The sequence below is a fragment of the Manis javanica genome, chromosome 13 (assembly GCF_040802235.1).
Source record: "Manis javanica isolate MJ-LG chromosome 13, MJ_LKY, whole genome shotgun sequence".
In the NCBI taxonomy this organism is placed as follows: domain Eukaryota; kingdom Metazoa; phylum Chordata; class Mammalia; order Pholidota; family Manidae; genus Manis; species Manis javanica.
Genome location: NC_133168.1, coordinates 16,814,059 through 16,831,338, shown reverse-complemented (window position 1 = coordinate 16,831,338; position 17,280 = coordinate 16,814,059). Strand labels below are relative to the sequence as shown.

At 39.6% G+C, this 17,280-nt stretch overlaps 1 protein-coding gene across 4 annotated transcripts in view; it reads right to left on the bottom strand.

Annotated features, from left to right (window-relative positions):
* Positions 1-13,808: 13,808 nt before the first annotated feature.
* Positions 13,809-17,280, bottom strand: part of RRAGD (Ras related GTP binding D) — a 36,456-nt gene continuing 32,984 nt past the window's right edge. For all 4 annotated transcript variants that reach the window (XM_017665701.3, XM_073220983.1, XM_037014087.2 and 1 more), the window contains one exon: positions 13,809-16,647. In XM_017665701.3, the coding sequence (XP_017521190.3) occupies positions 16,499-16,647 (149 nt within the window). In that variant the 3' untranslated portion in view covers positions 13,809-16,498. The remainder of the gene's footprint in view (positions 16,648-17,280) is intronic.

The following is a 17,280-nucleotide window of genomic DNA, read 5'->3' as shown; positions in this document are numbered from 1 at the left end:
CGCGCGGCTGCCGCTCAGCCTCCTCGCCCGGCCGCCGTGCAGCCCCGCCGCAGCCGCCCGCCTGCGTCACCCGCCCTCGCCGGGTTTTGTGAAGTTGCCCTGACGTGGCAGGCGCCCCGTGGCGGCCGGTCCCTCGGCGGCCGCCGCCAGCCGCGCCGAGCCCGCTCCGGAACCTGCGCGAGCAGACGGCGCCCGCGCCTCCCTGTGGGCCCGGCCCCCCGAGGCCACCCTCCCGCCGGGCCCGCGCCCATCGGAATCCCCGGGCGCCCTCGGGGACCCGCGCGGCCGGAAGCGGCCCCGCGCCCTGCACGGCAAAGTCTGGGAAGCGCTTTGTAGATCCACTTGCTGTGGGGTAAGAGCAGTTAAGAGGGAAAAGGGAAACCCAGTGACGAGGGGATTGAGTAGGGATTTGATAAGTTTTTCCCCCAGATCATGTGATTAGATGCAAGACACTTGTAAGCATTGCGGGGGTTTGAGAAAAAGAATGAATACTTGTTGACTAAAACTAAAGAAATTACATTGAGTTTGTGGGAAAGCACACAAATATGAAAGGTTTAACCTCAAAGGACACCCTTGGCACCTGAAATCAACGCAACTGTTACATTTAAGAGTTTATTCATACTCTGCGGCTCGGGGCCAGAGAGAAGCCCATCAGTGTGCTCTGATAAACTGCTCCAAAGCCCCTTCCTTTGGAGACATCTTAAATATGTTCTCTGCAGCAAGACGTTTGTGTACAAAGGTTACATTTATCAGTGTATCAAGCGTGTGGCATGGATGCAGCTAATGAGTATCCTAAAGGATCCTGCCATTAACATTCCGATGCTACGTTTGCGTGTGAGGGGAGGCAAGGGTAGGGTCTCATCGGATGGATTACCCCACTTTCCTTTAGGGATGGAGAGGCCATAGGTGACATTATCTATTTACGCTGACCAGAAAATTCCTGGCTGACTACATTTCTGGGAGACGTGGAGACTACAGGTAGGCTAGGTATTAAGCCCGGTTTGGAGATTGGCCCAGCAAAAGTGAGACCATGGTGGGCCTGTCTTTCTTTTTAACACACGTAATGCTTCATTGTCAGAAAGGGTGGGATGGAGAGAAAGAGAGGACTATGGGTCCTGAAGGCCTAAAGGAGGAGCAATGGTTTAGGAAAGGAAGGATTAAAATGGTAGGGAAGATTAAGAGAGAAGAAAAGAATTCTGGGGAGGGGATGAAGAGAATTGATCAGATTGCACAGGTTACATTTTGTTACATAGAGATAGAAAACTGATTTGATTTTAAAAGAATATGTTACCCCAAAATACATCTCTTGGGCATAAGGCTTATTTTGAGTTGATTGCTTTGAAAAACAGCAGGTTTGGGGGAAATCCTTGAAAGAGTAGAATTTACCCTTTTGTAAAGGAAATCTACATTAATAAAGGAAATCTCCATTTATAAGTCTCTCTCTCTCTGTACCTCAAAGAGAAGTTTGACTAAATAGCAAGAGAATCTTTTCAATGACTAAGGCAGCCCCCTTAACCTACAAAACAAACCTTACCCTTGTTGGGACCTGTAGTAACCTTCCCTAACTCCTCTCCCCCAAAATCTTTCTTTTGCCCGAAAATGGTATTTAAGGTGGTGGCTCTCGAGTTACTCAGTTTCCCTGGGTATCTATCTCCCATCTATACCTGAGGCATACATATTAATAAACCTCCATTTATTTTTCTCTCATTAATCTTTTATTTCAGGAAGTCTGAACCAAAAACTCAGAAGGGTAGAAGGGAAAATTATTTCTCCTTCCCTACATTTTCTATTGTTAAAGTTAGGAATGTTAAATCTAAAATGAACTGAGTTCTCAGTGTGTGAATTGTACCAGCAACCCTTTGTAAAAAGTGAAACGGGGGAGGGGAGAAGAGAGTGGAAGATCTCTGAGGTAAAATGAGCTGGTATCTCTTAAACCATTCCATGATGTTGTTTTCTGGAAAGTAAACTAATAATCTGGTCAAGATAGGCCAACAAAACCAAACCCCATTGTGCAGCTTCATTCATTCATTCCTTGTGTTGAAGTGTTATCTAACACTTGACACCATCTCCATACCTCAGCTCTGCAAAAGTCTGTGGCTCATGGAATAAGCCTCACAATAGACAGGCTTGCAAATCAGGCACTATCTTTCCCATCTGAGAGCTGAGGAAGCAGTTTTGGAAGCACTAGGAACCCTTGGCTATTCAGCCTGCAAATCAAATACTAGATAATACAGTCCTCTGGGGCTCTCCTCTCCTTTCCTTCCTCTGCGCAGACTGAAACATTTTGCTTTTGTTTCTTTTTAGAAGCTACCACCGCCTACTCTGCTCCTTGGGGCTCTTCTTCCCACAAGACTGGCTCAGTAGGAATTATAACCTCTCCCTCCTCCATTAAGAACAAAATCTATACTGACAGTTTAGTTGTGGACACATTTTAAAGTTTCTTACAATTTTGCTGCAAGAGCAAAGACCTCTAACAAGCCAGTTCACAGATTTCTCTTGGCAGTGACATTTACCGAGTCAAAAGAGAAAAGAGTATTTAGATGCAAAAAAAAGGTATTCTATTTAAAGGTCCTTAGAATATTGATTGTCAGCTTGGTGGGAAGGGACTTAGTTTCTCCAAAACATTTGAGTTTATCCAAAAGTTGCTTCTATTTTATCAGGAATACTTACATTAGGTAAAAAGGTTCTCTCTCAGATCAAATTTAGGATAATTTTTCTTTTACATTTGGTAGTCCTAAAGAAAACTCCTTTACATTTTTAGGGCTTTTTTTTTCCTGTTAAAGCAAACTCAAGAGGTAACAAAAGTGACAAAAAGTAAAGTTTAAAATATTTCAGAATCTTAAATAAACATCTCAGAACCATGATCGTTGACCTATATAGTTCCTCTTTTTCTTAGATAGTAACCAGAAGCCCTTTGAAGTACAGGTCCTTTCTCATTTCACTGTTTGTGTCCTGGAACAAGGCCTGGACTATAATTTTGGGGCATATCTACTGTGTCCTGGGTCCTGTACTGGACACTTGACATCCATCAACTCATTTATTCTTACCAAGAGCTCTGGCAGCAGCACAGATTATTTATACCCATTTTACAGATGAAGACAATCGAAATCTCGAAAAATCAAGTGACTTACTTACATTCTCAAATTTTTCAACTATATTACAAGTTCTTATCCTTCTGATATCTTATTTTTATCAAAATGATGAAGGGAAAATTTTCTAAATTTTCATTTTTAAAATTTGCATTAAATACCTTGAAATCCATTTTACAAAGGTACTTAAAGTTTTATTGACTTACTCAAGTCTGCTTAATTAGAAAGCAGAACCCTGATTCAAGTCCACAACTTCCGGCTCTGAAACCTGGATTATTTTTCCTTATAAAAGAATCAGGCTGTTGTGTGTCATGGAAGGCCTTTTTTCCCACCATTTGAAAATAGGAATGTGCTTCTTAGAAAGTTAGTGCTATTCTTGGACCACATATTTTAAGGTATTTATTCTTCAGCATTTAAAACTTTTCTTATTTTTGAATGTCAATTTATTTCAATACAAAAAGTTTTCTTATTTTTTTAAATCTTTTTTTCTTGATCATAAAAGTAATACATGATTGTTCAATATCTGGAGTATGAACAAAATGCAACTTTCCCATAATCCACCTGCTCAGAAATTGCCATGATTAACATTTTAGTGTATTTACCTTAAGTCTTTATTTATAAAGCCTAGGTATTTTAACAGAGCGGAAATTCCATTGTACATACCTTTTTATACTAAAAATATCTGGCCATTAGCTAATTGGGTTACTTGTTTTGCAAATAACAGTGCTATTATCACTTAGACTGATAGGATGAATTGATTTATTTTACATCACTGTCTTCCTGGAATATAACTAAAAATTATAAACACGTCAGAAAGTCATATGTAAACTTTATTGAAAACATTTTATTAATTCTTTTCAATATTTTTTAATAGAGGTTATTTAATTTTTCATTAAAAAAAACAAAACACCTGCCACAGTTTTTCGTTTTGTTTTCCCCCCAGGATTTCCCCTGTGGAGTAATTCTAGGAAAAATGGGACTAACTTTCCCATGGGGATATAGCTGTTGTTATACACAAGTTTAAAATGTGGTCACCTGAACAAAAACGTCAGATCAGGAGTCGGCTTTTTGCGCGCCCAACCTTCCTGCATTGCAGGTCTAACAGGCATGCTTTCGCCTACCATCTGGTGGCTGGCTGAGAGATCCGGGGAAAACCTCTTCATTTTCTCCTTCTCAGTTTCTGCTTTGTTCAAGATATGTCTTATCTGCTCACTCTACTGTAACACTTGCTAATACAGTATTCCGGAAGAAAGGATTACGGAGAGAATATTAAAACCCCATGGAGAGCTCACAATACTGGTTTAGCAAGTTCCTTCCACCACACGCCTTGTACTGCATCTATACCAGCACTGCATTTTAGAGGGATTTTCCCCTTAATAAGCAAAGAAGCATTTCCTAATACAGTAAGAAGTAGTTGTTTGCAACATTATTTAAATCATTTTTACTGTGGCTTTCTTAAACATTATGTCTTACTGGAGACCCAATTTGTTACCAGAGCTTTGAATTACCTGACATCTCCCGGAGAATGACAGCTCTTGGTATAGGGGATGAGGAAAGGGAAACCTGCTTAGAACTGCGTTTTTGCTTTATTTACATGGATTGCATTTCTTTGTTGCTGATGTTTTCTCCATAATAAAGGTGCTTTTAAAATTAGCAACAGAAATTACAATACTCGTATTCCTGACTCGTTGGTTCTAATGAACTGATGAGTTTGACAAGAGATATTTCATTGTTTAAATTTAGCTCTAAAGGAAACACCTGCAACTAAGATAAACTTGCTCATGGAAAGAACAGGTGCTTCACCATGTGCCAGCAGACAGCTCTGGCACAGCTGTGTCCCCTCCCTCCCTCCTTCAGGGTACTCTCCCAATAGCTCTTCTAGGGACTGTCCCTCTGCCACTCTGCCTTTTTGCTCGTGTCCCCATATCCTGTGACTTCAATTTGTCATTCTCTGAACCTCTTTTAGCCACTTGCTCACTGATGAAAGTTGGTCACCTACAATCTGGCCTGCATAGCTTAGAACTCTGCTCCCTACCTTGACAGCAGTTTTGGTTTCTATTCGCTGGGAAAATGCAAAATAATAAAAAAACTGCAATGAATTCAGTACTTTAAAACAAAATTGTATATCATGCACCACTATAGCATCCACAAACTTGAAAAAAGTTCATAGATATGTGAAACATGCTTTAGTTTATAAACAATGCTCAGTGCACAAGTGAACGTGGCTCCAATGATAAAGACCTTACTGTAAAAGATGCTCATGAAGAATTTGAGTAAAATGACTTGAGCAAGCAGTGAAACAAGCCAGGCAGAGAAAGACAAATACCATATGATTTCACTTATTTGTGGAATATAAAAACAAAACAAAACAGAAGGAACAAAACAGCAGCAGACTCATAGACACTGAGAAGGGATTGGTGGTTACCAAGGGGGAGGGGTGGGGGTGGGTGCAGCAGGGAGAGAGAGGGGGTTAAAGGGGCACAGTAATTCACAGTCACAATATAAGTTGATCACAGGGACTGCTGAACCACTGTGATGTATATTTGAAACCAACATAAGATTGTATATTAACAACACTTTAATAAAAAAGTGAGGAAAAAACAATTTTTGTAAATTAATATATTTTGTATAATTTGTGATATTAAATATGAATAAGTATTTATATGTGTAAATTAATAAATGGTCTAAACAGACTTTAATTATTTAACTTGCATCCATAAAAGTTTACATTCAAATTCTAGATTAATAATGTGGTTTTTAAAAGCTACATAAATAAGTTGGAAAAAGACATTAGCCCTTGAGGCCTGTGTGTGTGTGTATGGAGAGCGGAGGGGCGCGAAGAAAGCTCCCCTATGTGATGCCAATATTCCAATCCTAGTCCTCCATCATCTCTCCCCACCCCTTTTAACAGCTATAGGCCAAGCAATGTCACCCAAGTCACAAGAATTAACCTATGGGGCTTATTTAAAACAGAATCCCAGACCTCTTCCCAGAAATTCTGAGTCAAGAAGACTCAGGGAGAGTAAGGAATTTGCCTTTTTAAGCACCCTAGATGATTCTTAAGATCAGGTGACTTTAGAAAACACTGGCTGAGAGCATTAAATGAAACAGCAGGACAGGAATTGGTGGCACCATTTCTTGCATGTTGTACACCTGAGTTCCTTCCTCAGAGATGGAAAGACACACAGGCTTGGCCCCTCTCAGTCAGCCCCTTTGCTGGCTGCTTCCCAAGAAGGGGAAGTGAAAGCCTGGCTGCCAAGACCACCTTGTGGAGATCTGGGAGAAGTCTGGGGTTAGTTCCTGGGTATTGACTATCTAGTTGATGAGGGTGAAGGCCAGAGGCAGAGAGAATTGGGCCAGAGGGACTTAGGCAATAATGGAAGCCAAAGCAAAGAGAAGCAGCTTGTAGGAATGGAGTTGTCCGCAGTGGTGGTGAGGGGCACAGGGGAGAAACCACAACCCTCTAGTACTTGGCCATTCAGGAGATGGGCCTTAGTCTCTTTTTTTTTTTAATAAAAAAGATGGAGATTTATAAATGCATAAATATCCATGCATACTTTTACAATAATAGCTACTGGAAGAATGAGACTTAATAAAATGCCAATTTACACAAGATTCCCTTTCATTGCAATTGCTTCTTTCCTACAAGTTGGTAGTACCAGGAGTCCTAAAAGAGCTGCTGTGGTCAATGTCACGTTCACCCCAGCCTCTTTTCTAAGTGTGTAGCTGATGATGAAAATGTGATGAACCTTCTACCTCAGCTTTGGTGCTTTTTCATTAATTCACCTCTGGAAGTAAACTGTGGCAGGTCTTCTATTCAATCCCACTAGCCATTTCTATGACCTTGTCTAACAGTCTTTGTTGTAACTGCAATCCAGGAAGAGGTGGCTGGCCCAGACCATGGAGAGACACAGCAGCTGGTCCAGCAGCCAGCACCACAGGTGGGTCCCAGTGGTCCGACAGGTGGCTCGGGATGAATTCCATGCAGGCCTTCCCTTGCTTCTTGCTCTGTGTGACTGCCCTGCCACTCAACCAAGGCCCCTCAGCCCGGCCTTAGTCTCCTGACTCTCTGCCTGTGGGGACCAGAAAGACCCACCTTGAACCAGCAGCTTTCTAGTACAGACTGAGGAAGCCGGTGGTTGAGGCCTCAGGCAGCTGGATGCTGGGTAAGCCCTCCTCCACCCCCAGTGAAGCAGCTAGATAAGCTCCCTTTCATGGGGAAGGGCCTTGTTCACCTGGTTCCTGGGAGTGTCAAAATAGCACAGAAGTGCAAAACTCGTGGATTCTTGATATTGGATAAGATCAATGTCATCTGAATTAACAAAAGATGGTAGATAAGAACTCACTAGTTGCTAAACTCCAAGTACAGCTAATTATTTACTGTAGTATAGAGTCTATAGTACAAGTTGACCCTCTCAGGACTAGAGACCGCTGGGCCTCCCACTCCTAATATTGTAGATTCAAGAATACAGAAACATCTAAGGGATGGCAGTGAAAATAAAACTGCTGTGGTAAACACAGCAGAAAGCCCTGATCAAATGAAAGAAAAATTCAAGAACTTTCTCAGAATTTCCTTTATGTTTACAAAGATCTTAAAATTGACAGAAGGAAAATATTTTAGGCTAGAAAGATAATCTTCACATATCTCTGACCTGGTCAGCTGGTTCACTCTAGCAGGGCTTTATAAATTGCTGGTCATGACCCATTAGTGAATTGTGAGATCTTTCACAAAAAGGAAATGAGAGGGAAAAATACCAGAACACATTGCATGTAGAAATAATAATACTTCCTGGGATTTTTTTAAAGTAATAATTGTAAGTATGACGTGTGATAGTTTACAATGTGAACTGCATTTATTGTGGCTCACAACGACAATAAAAAGCTTAAAATGGATTTCATAAAATAACTCCTACAGTTCTGTCCCAGGGCACATTTAAACATATGATTCAAACATTGTTCTGCACATGAACTCACATGGCCATTCTGCATTTCAAGATAGTTAATGTTTTCAAGATTAAATACTGAGGACCAGACTCCATCTCAGCTTTAACTGCTTAATCATTTACTGAAACTAAAAACGTAATGTTCTGTGGAGTGGAGGGATAGATGAAATAGGTGAAGAGGATCAGGGGGTACAGACTTCCAGGCATAAAACAAGTAAGTCACGGGGATGAAAAATACAGAAATAGTCATTCATAATGTAATAACTTGGTATAGCAACGGATGGCAACTCTTACTTATGGTGGTGATGACCTCATAATGTATATCAATGTCACAACACTATGATGCACACCTGAAGCTATCATAACTATCATTTAAAAAACCCTCAACACAAAGCACCTTAATATTCCCATTAAAGTAATAAAATATAAATTATTTATCTGCACAGCTTTTAAAAATAAGAAACAAAAAATACAAAACAAAAAAGTTATTTAGAAAATGTGATACTCTACAAAGGCTGTTGACTGCTATTTACTGGATTAGTCTTAAAGAATTCATTTTGGATGTTGTTTTTAATTTATTTGTCTTTAATAATTGTATTTCTTTTATACATAAAATACATTTAAATTTATTTACTTGTTTTTATGGAATTGAATTATTCCTTGGGATAGCATGGTGCAATTTGAAGTATCTTTAAAATTGTGATAGGGACCATTAAAACCTCTATTTCACTTCACTATGACTGTTACAGAAAACTGCAAATATACTGGTGATACAACTGAAATAAGGTCACCAACAGCACTTAACTTGAATTTATGATCAAAGTATATCTCCTTGAAGACCTGCAAGGTCAAGTTTAGCAAATTCTAAAATATCATCCAACCTTTTGAAATTCTAGGTGACCTTTAAAAAAGTTCTGTCTTAGCTTTAAATTCCACCATGAGAATCTTCCCTCATCTTCTACTGCTCCTCATGTCATAAACCTTAGACAGCAATTATAGTTCCTTGGTACAAACTGATTGAAGAGTAAAGTAAAATAAGCTTTTTATTAAGTGTAATTCTGGAAATGATATTGATTTCATATATGTATTAAGATAGGAAAGTATGAACATTAAAATAATTAAACTCACACTTTTAAAATAATTCACCTATTATGAAGAAAGGCACTTCTTCAGACCAACATTTCTACTTCCGCAGCGCTCTTCTCATTTAGTCTACAGTTAATTAGTAATGTTAACTAAAGCTATTGATCTGCTAATTGGTTGAACAACTCAACTTCTCTGATGCGAGTTATGGCTATCCACTGTCTTTGCTAGCAAGTGGTAAGATCCTTACAATGGTGGTTATAAAAACTGACATCTATAGAGGCCCATCTAAAAGTAAGTAGTTTATTTTCTTTTGTTTTCATTTATTAAAATCCTTCCATCTCCAGAATCTGCCTTTTAGCTATTTTACTAAACACAATGTCTGGCATATAATATGTGTCCTATCAGTAACTGCTGAATGAAAAAAATCACTATTTCCCTCAGAAAATGACTGGCAAAGAAAGGAATCATAACTCACGATCCCTCTTAATAGGCATATCTTGGATATACTGCTGGTTCAGAGACTATAGCAATAAAGAGAATATTGCAGTGAGTCAAATGAATGTCTTGATTCCCCATGGTGTGTAGAAGTTATGTCTACACTATACTGTAGTCTATTAAATGTGTAATAGCATTATGTCTTAAAAAAGTACATACCCTAATTTAAAAACAGTTTATTGCTAAAAGGTACTAACCATCATCTGAGCTTTCCACAACTCAGTCTTCTTGCTGGTAGGTCTTGCCTTGAGGCTGATGGCTGCTGACTGATCGGGATGGTGGTTGATGAGGGTTGGGGTGGCTGTAGCAATTACTTAAAATGAGACAACAGTGAAGTTTGCACATTGCTCTTCCTTTCATGAACAATTTCTCTGCTGCATGCAGTGCTGTTTGATAACATTTCACCCACAGTAGAATGTCCTTTAGACTTGGAGTCAATCCTCTCAAACTCTGCCACTGCTTTATTAACTAAGTTTGTGTAACATTTTAAATCTTGTTTCATTTCAATAGTCTTCATAGATTCTTCACCAAGAATAGATTCCATCTCAAGAAAACACTTTCTCTGCTCATCCATAACAAGCAACTCCTATCTGTTCAAGTTCTATCATGAGATTGCAGCAATTCAGTCATGTCTTCAGGCTCTACTTCTCATTTTAGTTCTCTTGTTCTTTCTACCACATCTAGTTACTTCCTCCATTGATGTCTTAAACACCTCAAAGTCATTCATGATGGTTGGAATCCACTTCTTCCAAACTCCTGTTAATATTGATATTTTGACCTCTTCCCATGAATCACAAATGTTCTTAATGGCATCTAGAATGGTGAATCCTTTCCAGAAGGTTTTCAATTCAGTTTGACCAGATCCATCAGAGGAATCACTATCTGTGGCTGCTATTGCCTTATGAAATGTATTTTTTAAAGAATAAAACTTGGAAGTCAAAATGATTCTTTAACCCATGGGCTGCAGAATGGTTGCTGTGTTAGCAGGCATGAAAACATTAATCTCATTGCCCATCTCCACCAAAGCTCTTGGGTGACCAGGCACATTGTCAGTGAGCAGTAATATTTTGAAAGGAAACTTTTTTTCTGAGCAATAGGTCTCAACAGTGGACTTAAAATATTCAGTAAACCATGTTGTAAACAGATGTGCTGTCATCCAGTCTTTGTTGTTCCATTTATAAAGCACAGGCAGAGTTGAGTTAGTCTAATTCTTAAGGGCCCAAGGATTTTTGGAATGGTCAATGAGGACTGACTTCAACTTAAAAAGTCACCAGCTAAATCAGCCTCAAGAGCTATTCTGCCTTTTGGAGCTTTAAAGCCAGACACTGACTTCTCTCTAGCAATGAAAGTCCTAGATGGCATCTTCTTCCAATAGAAGGAAGGCTGTTTCATCTATGTTGAAAATCTGTTGTTCAGTGCCTTCATGGAGTGTCTTGGCTAGGTCTTCTGGATAACTTGCTGAGGCTTCTCCTTTGCCTTTGCTTCTTCACCTTGCACTTATGTTATGGAGAAGGCTTGTTAAAACTTTCAGGAACCAACTTCTACTAGTTACTAGCTTTTCTTTTGTAGCTCCCTCAGCCTTCACAGGATTGAACAGTTAGGGCCTTGCTCCAGAGCAGGCTTTGGCTTAAGGCAATGTTGTGGCTGGTTTGATCTTCTATCCAACCCACTAAAACTTTCCCCATATTAGCAATATGGCTGTTTTGCTTTGTTATCATTCATGTTTGCCAGAGTAGCAGTTTTAATTCTGTCGAGGATTTTCCTTCACATTCACAACTTGGCTAACTGGGGCAAGTGACCTAGCTTTAGGGGTGTCTCAGTTTTCAGCATGCTTCCTCACTAAGCTTAATCCTTTCTAGTTTTTTATTTAAAGTGAGGTATGTGCGACTCTTTCTTTCGCTTAGACACTTAAAGGACACTGGGGGGTTATTAACTGGCCTAATTTCAATACTGTTGTGTCTTGGAGAATAGGGAGGCCTGTGGAGAGGGAGAATGATGGGGGAATGGCTGGTAGGTCGAGCAGCCACAACATGCACATGTTTATCAATTAAGTTGGCCATCTTCTATGGGTGTGGCTCATGGCACCCTAAAAAAATTACAATAGTAACATCAAAGATCACTCATCACAGATCAACATAACAAATATAATGGAAAAGTTTGAAATGTCATGAGAATTACCAAAATATGACACAGAGACACAATGCTGTTGGAAACATAGTGCCAAGGACTTGCAGGGTTGCATAAACCTTCGATTTGTTAAAAACAAAAACAAAAAAAACAGCAATTGTGAAGTGCAATAAAACAGGGTATGCCTGTATTTACCACATTGTATGGGCATGTGGTCCAGCTCCATAAAGGCAGGAACAGCTGAGGCTGAAGAGGGAGGAAGGGACCGGCGAGGCAGGTTCTTGAACCTGCTTTTAAGGAGTTTGACTGACATCTGTAACAGAGAGCTACAAAGGGACGCACGAAGCAAAGAGGTACAAAGCATGGTTGGAATTTTGGTGGACACTCTTGGTCTTATGTGGAGAATGGAGAGGATGGATGGATAAGGTTGAGACATCGGTCAAGAGGCTATTGAGATCCAAGTAAGAGGAGAAGGTGGTCCAAACCAAGATAATAGCAGAAGAGATGGAGAGAATAGATCGAATAGATGTTAGGAAGGCCGAACTGAAAGAAGTGGTGATTGGGAGGTAAGCAGGAGGGTCAGTCAAGGATGTGGCCCAAGTTTCTGGCAGGGACACGAAGGAGAATAGTCATGCCATCACAGCATAAGATTTACCAAGAAGGAAGCCAGTTCAACTTTGGATGTAGACTTGAGAGTCCTCTTATAGAAGATTCTAGAAAAAGTATGCCAGTGACAATTTTAATTATAGGCCTGAAGCTCAAGACAAAACTGGGATTGAAATGTATCATTTTTACTTTAATCTACATCAGTGTTTTGTTTTCTTTAAATTGTTAAAAACTGGAGGTAAAAGGTTGAATACAGCTAAGAGCAAAGGCTTATTTTTCCCATGTTCTGAATTTGGTATATTATTGCTTCTTAGAAAGCCAATTATCAGGAAGAGGTATATACATTTTCTTCTGATATTTAATACTCTGTTAATACTATTTTCAGCGCTAGTTATTTAATGGATTAGGAAGAAAATCTTCGTTTACTTTCTTCTCCGAGTAAAGTACATTTAGAAGACTGCTCCTATTCTTGTGTAAAAGAATGGTATTTTTTAAATACTCCAGCATTGTAGCAGCAAATCCTAAACATGAAGTCTCCCTCTTCATGTTTGTGAAAGTAGGACATTCAAGGGGACATTTGGTGAGGCTGCTTATAGTCGTAGCTGAGAGGGTGGATTCCTGAGTCAGACTCCAGGCCTCCATATGATAAGTTATTTCATCTTTGGCCTCAGTTGTTTCATCTGTAAAACAGGAGTGATAATCATACCTAACTCTCAAATTCATGAAGATGTTATAAATAAGCACTTAAGAGCAGTACCTGGAATATTGTGCGTACTCATAGTCAATACATATTATTAGTAAATAATTCTGTTAAGCATATTTTCTTTCTCCTAAACTCAACATGACCACTTTTTAAAAATCTTGGAATTAGATCAGATTTTCCAACCCAAAATAGGATTTCATTTATTTAACATCTAATACTAGCTTTCTCTGAGAACTCTTAGAGGGCATCTGTAAGTCATTATATAGAGTGGACTCTTAGAAAAATAATTTCCAGACGGCTAGGGGTTAGGGGGAGAGCAGCAAGGATTAATATCTGAAGTTTTCTGAGTAACAGTCTTATAGTTCAAACAGTCATGTCCCCATCAAAAAATATGTAGAAGTAAGAAGGTTTAAAAAATAAAGTGTAAATTCAATTCAAACACAGTGATTTATCCCCATTTCCATAAAATGAAAGCTGGTTAATCGGGACAAACACATTTTCCTAAAGGGATCTAAATAGGGCCAGTGAAGCAGTGATATGCACGTACAGTAAGCAACCCCACCAAGAGACCTTTCTGCTCCCAGAAAGATTAGTTATGAGTATGACTGAAATGACAAACTTACCAAATCAGGAGCATGATACGTGCTTTTGAATTGGCAGTTAACACTCTTGAAAGCAATGGTTTAACAATGGTTATCAATGATGTATTGCTTAAAGTAAAACATACTATACTCAGTTACAAATTAGATCCACTCAGTATTAAGTTGAATGCATACCGTACTTTAATAAATCAAGACAGTTCAGGTGTTTTTCTGGAGTAGTTTCAAACAGTTAGCATATAACCCGTATATAACAATATTGCTGTTTCTAGTCATTTTATAATTAAGGGTCCAAAATATGTTCACAAAATAACACTGCCCATAAATGCCAACCAGTGTTTGATTTGTATTTCTGCAAAAACACTCTACCCTGGTTATACATACTAACCTGCATCACTAAAAATAACCAAAGATGATAATTTACAGAGTCTCACCTCCACATAGAAGTTCTAATTGGCCTGGAAACCTGCAGGTCAAGTTCTCAACCTTTGAAAATGAGCAAAAAATGTTCCAGAGCAGTCATTGTAGCCATAGATTTGGACTTTGTATATATAGCTTTACATTGGTGACCTACACGAGGTCATGCATAGCGCAGTAAGCTAAGTCTCATATCAAAATAAATTGCAAAAGGAATTGATTTTTATAATTCCAGTAGCACAGACTTAAAAAACGGAATGCTAAAACATACTCCCACATATGAATTTCACTAAGAGGTCATTGCCATGCTTACAGGTTTGAGGCAGGAATCTACATATCGATGTGATTAATCAGAGTGCACTACGGTGAAGCTGACTCCCATGCCATAGGATTATTTTCGCCCTTCCCCTAAAGAATCATTTGCTTTTGAAGTGATAGGCTTTTAAGGCACATTTTAACAAAAACCCATCATATACCCCACCTTAAAATGGAAGCTCCACCTGGTTACAGTAGTACATATACCTGTGTGTGATTTACCAGATAGGCAAGTATCCTTCTTGAGGATCAAGTCACATTAGAAAAGCAATTCTTTAAGCTTATTCAACAAGAACTACTGTGTAAAAAAATCACAGAATTAAGTTTATAAGAACGACCCATATGCACCAGGCCTGTTGGCAAAGACCCAGCAGGGAGTATATAGGTCCAAAGTTAAGGAAAAGACTTCCCTAGAGCCCTGGGTTCCTAACCCATCCAGGTTTCCCAGTAGGAGTCATGGAGTTAGGGCACCTTAGTGATTTTTACAAATTTCCTCCTAAAATGCAGACCCTTGGGGGGAGGGGGGCTCAAATCAGTTCCCATCTTAAATTGCAGTTACCAGCTTCAAATAGGACTTGAGGAAGGAAGGAGAGGACAGAAAAGAAGCCCCAAATACAAGTAGGGTAATTTCAAGGACAGGTTGCCATAGGAAATTGATACATTTTTGCTAGGACCAGCTTTTGCTGTCCCTATGAGGCTCTGGTAAAAAAACAAGAAAACAAAAAACCTCCCAAGCAAGCTTCAGGACACTGAGTCTTAGACTGGACATCGGTTCTAGCTACTTGGAATGGTTTGGGGTGGGGGTAGATTCAAGAGTCTCCTAACTTCCCCATAGTCAAGTAAACATGCCAAGGAAGAATTTCCTAGAAACAAATACATAGCAAACTGTAATGTCTCCGCTGACCATCCTCTTTCTACAGATATTTAGGGGTTTTCAGGACAGATGTTTCACTGTGCAGAGAGTGCTACCAGTAAGCTGAACTCTAGTTCAATCACAAGGTGGGAACGGGTAGAGTACACTAGGCACACTGCAGCAGATGAGGCTCAGAGATGACAACTGTGCCCATCAGCATTAAGCTCTGTGCTAGAGAGATCTAGACATTCTCCATGGTTACAGAGCAGTAAAAAAACAAACACAAAAAACTGGTTCTAAGTACTTTAAATGTTGCAGTTACAGGCCCATTTAACATGGGCCAAACGTAAGTAACTGCACAGGTTTTTAAATCTGCAGTTGCCAGTCGCATTTGGGAAAACATGTGGCTCTGATGTTACTTGGGTGTGGGTAGCAGTGACTGAAAAGCTTCCAGAAACCCCACAGTTCTCAATTCTGTCCAGTGATTGGCACCACTTTGGAAATGTGGTCCCAGAGGTTCTGAAGAACTGTAATGCAGCAAAAGGAAATGACCCCTCTGTATAAATAGGCAGAAATGTGTTGAGGTAAAGAGCTATGTCAAAACTGTTGAGTAGGAAAGCACTGTCACAGCTATGGAAGTTTTCAGGTATCCATCCGAGTCTGGCGCTAACATTACTCCACAAAACTCCTGTTTACACCAGTTATTACCAGACGACAGCTCTTACTGCTCTTCGAGCTTGCTGCCTGTCCCCATCTGTTCCAGCTCTAATGAAAAATGATTTTTCCTCAACAATTGGTAGCAAATATTCTCAGATTTATAAAAAGTCATTGCCCACTCACTGCCTTTTGATTAATTTCTGATTGCCATATACACATGGACTACAGTATGCATGTCCTTGACTCCACATACAGAAAAAAGCTTAGAAAAGTTGTTTTATCAAAGATCAGTTCAGTGAAACATGGAAAAAGTGCAAAATATATACAGTTCCTGGCAGTTCTTACACAGAATTTTTCTGACTGCAGACCATAAAAGTTTACGTTTGTGTAATGCAATTACAATGGATTTCACTTCATTGTTAAAATACAAGTGTTTGCTTCAAAGTGCTTACTTTATTTAAAAAAGACTAAAAGGGTTGCAGGAATTTTTTTCTTTTTTACAACAAATATGTCATGTGTCCCAATCTCCTCCTCCTTTTCCTTTAGTGCAACACAGCGCAGCAGCTTCAGTGAAAGGTCTGATTTCAACAGACGGTCCTGACACCTTACTACAACAGCACTCTTGGGGTCCCGTTGGGGGGGGCTCCTTTCTTCTGCAGCCGATTCTGAACCTTTCGTGATTTTACCACTTTCATTCTCACCTCGAAAACTTCATGGATGGCCTTCCGGAAGCAATGAAAATTATAGTCAATAAGCCCTGGAGAAGAAAACAAAGATATTTAGAAATGGCACAGAAATCATCTCCATCTTTTCATGGCTGCTGTGGCCAGGACGAATGAGTAGTGGGAGGCAGAGGAACAGCCTTAACCATAAGTCCGCAGAGTCCCCTAAAAGGTCTGCAGCTGGGCTTCAGGCATTGCAGGCAGAGTCTTCTGAATGCATATTTTTTCCTCAGCAAATGTTCCAGAGTATATAGCACATTTTCAAAGACGTCTACTACCAAAAAGATCTGAAGAACCAGCTGAACTGTCACATTGTTTTAAAACCTGTCAGAATGAGAGATTTCTTACAACAAAGCAGTATATTCAATGAAATTATTTTCCCTTCAGAGGATTATTAAAGTGACTCTAATAAGGAGAGGCAGACCCTGACTTGGAGTGGGGCTGATCTCAAAGCTATGGTGCCAATCGATCAATTGCATATCTATTATATTTTGAACCATTGTCAAAAGCCCAGGGGAAAGCAAAGTCCCTGACTGTTGAGTGGTCACAAGTCACCTCAGGTCAGCTCCAATCTCAGGAATTCAACAACCAAGGACACTCTCAGTTTTTCAATATTAAGTAAATTGTAAATGGAGAAATGGCAGAGGAGAATCTTATGTTTCCAGAAA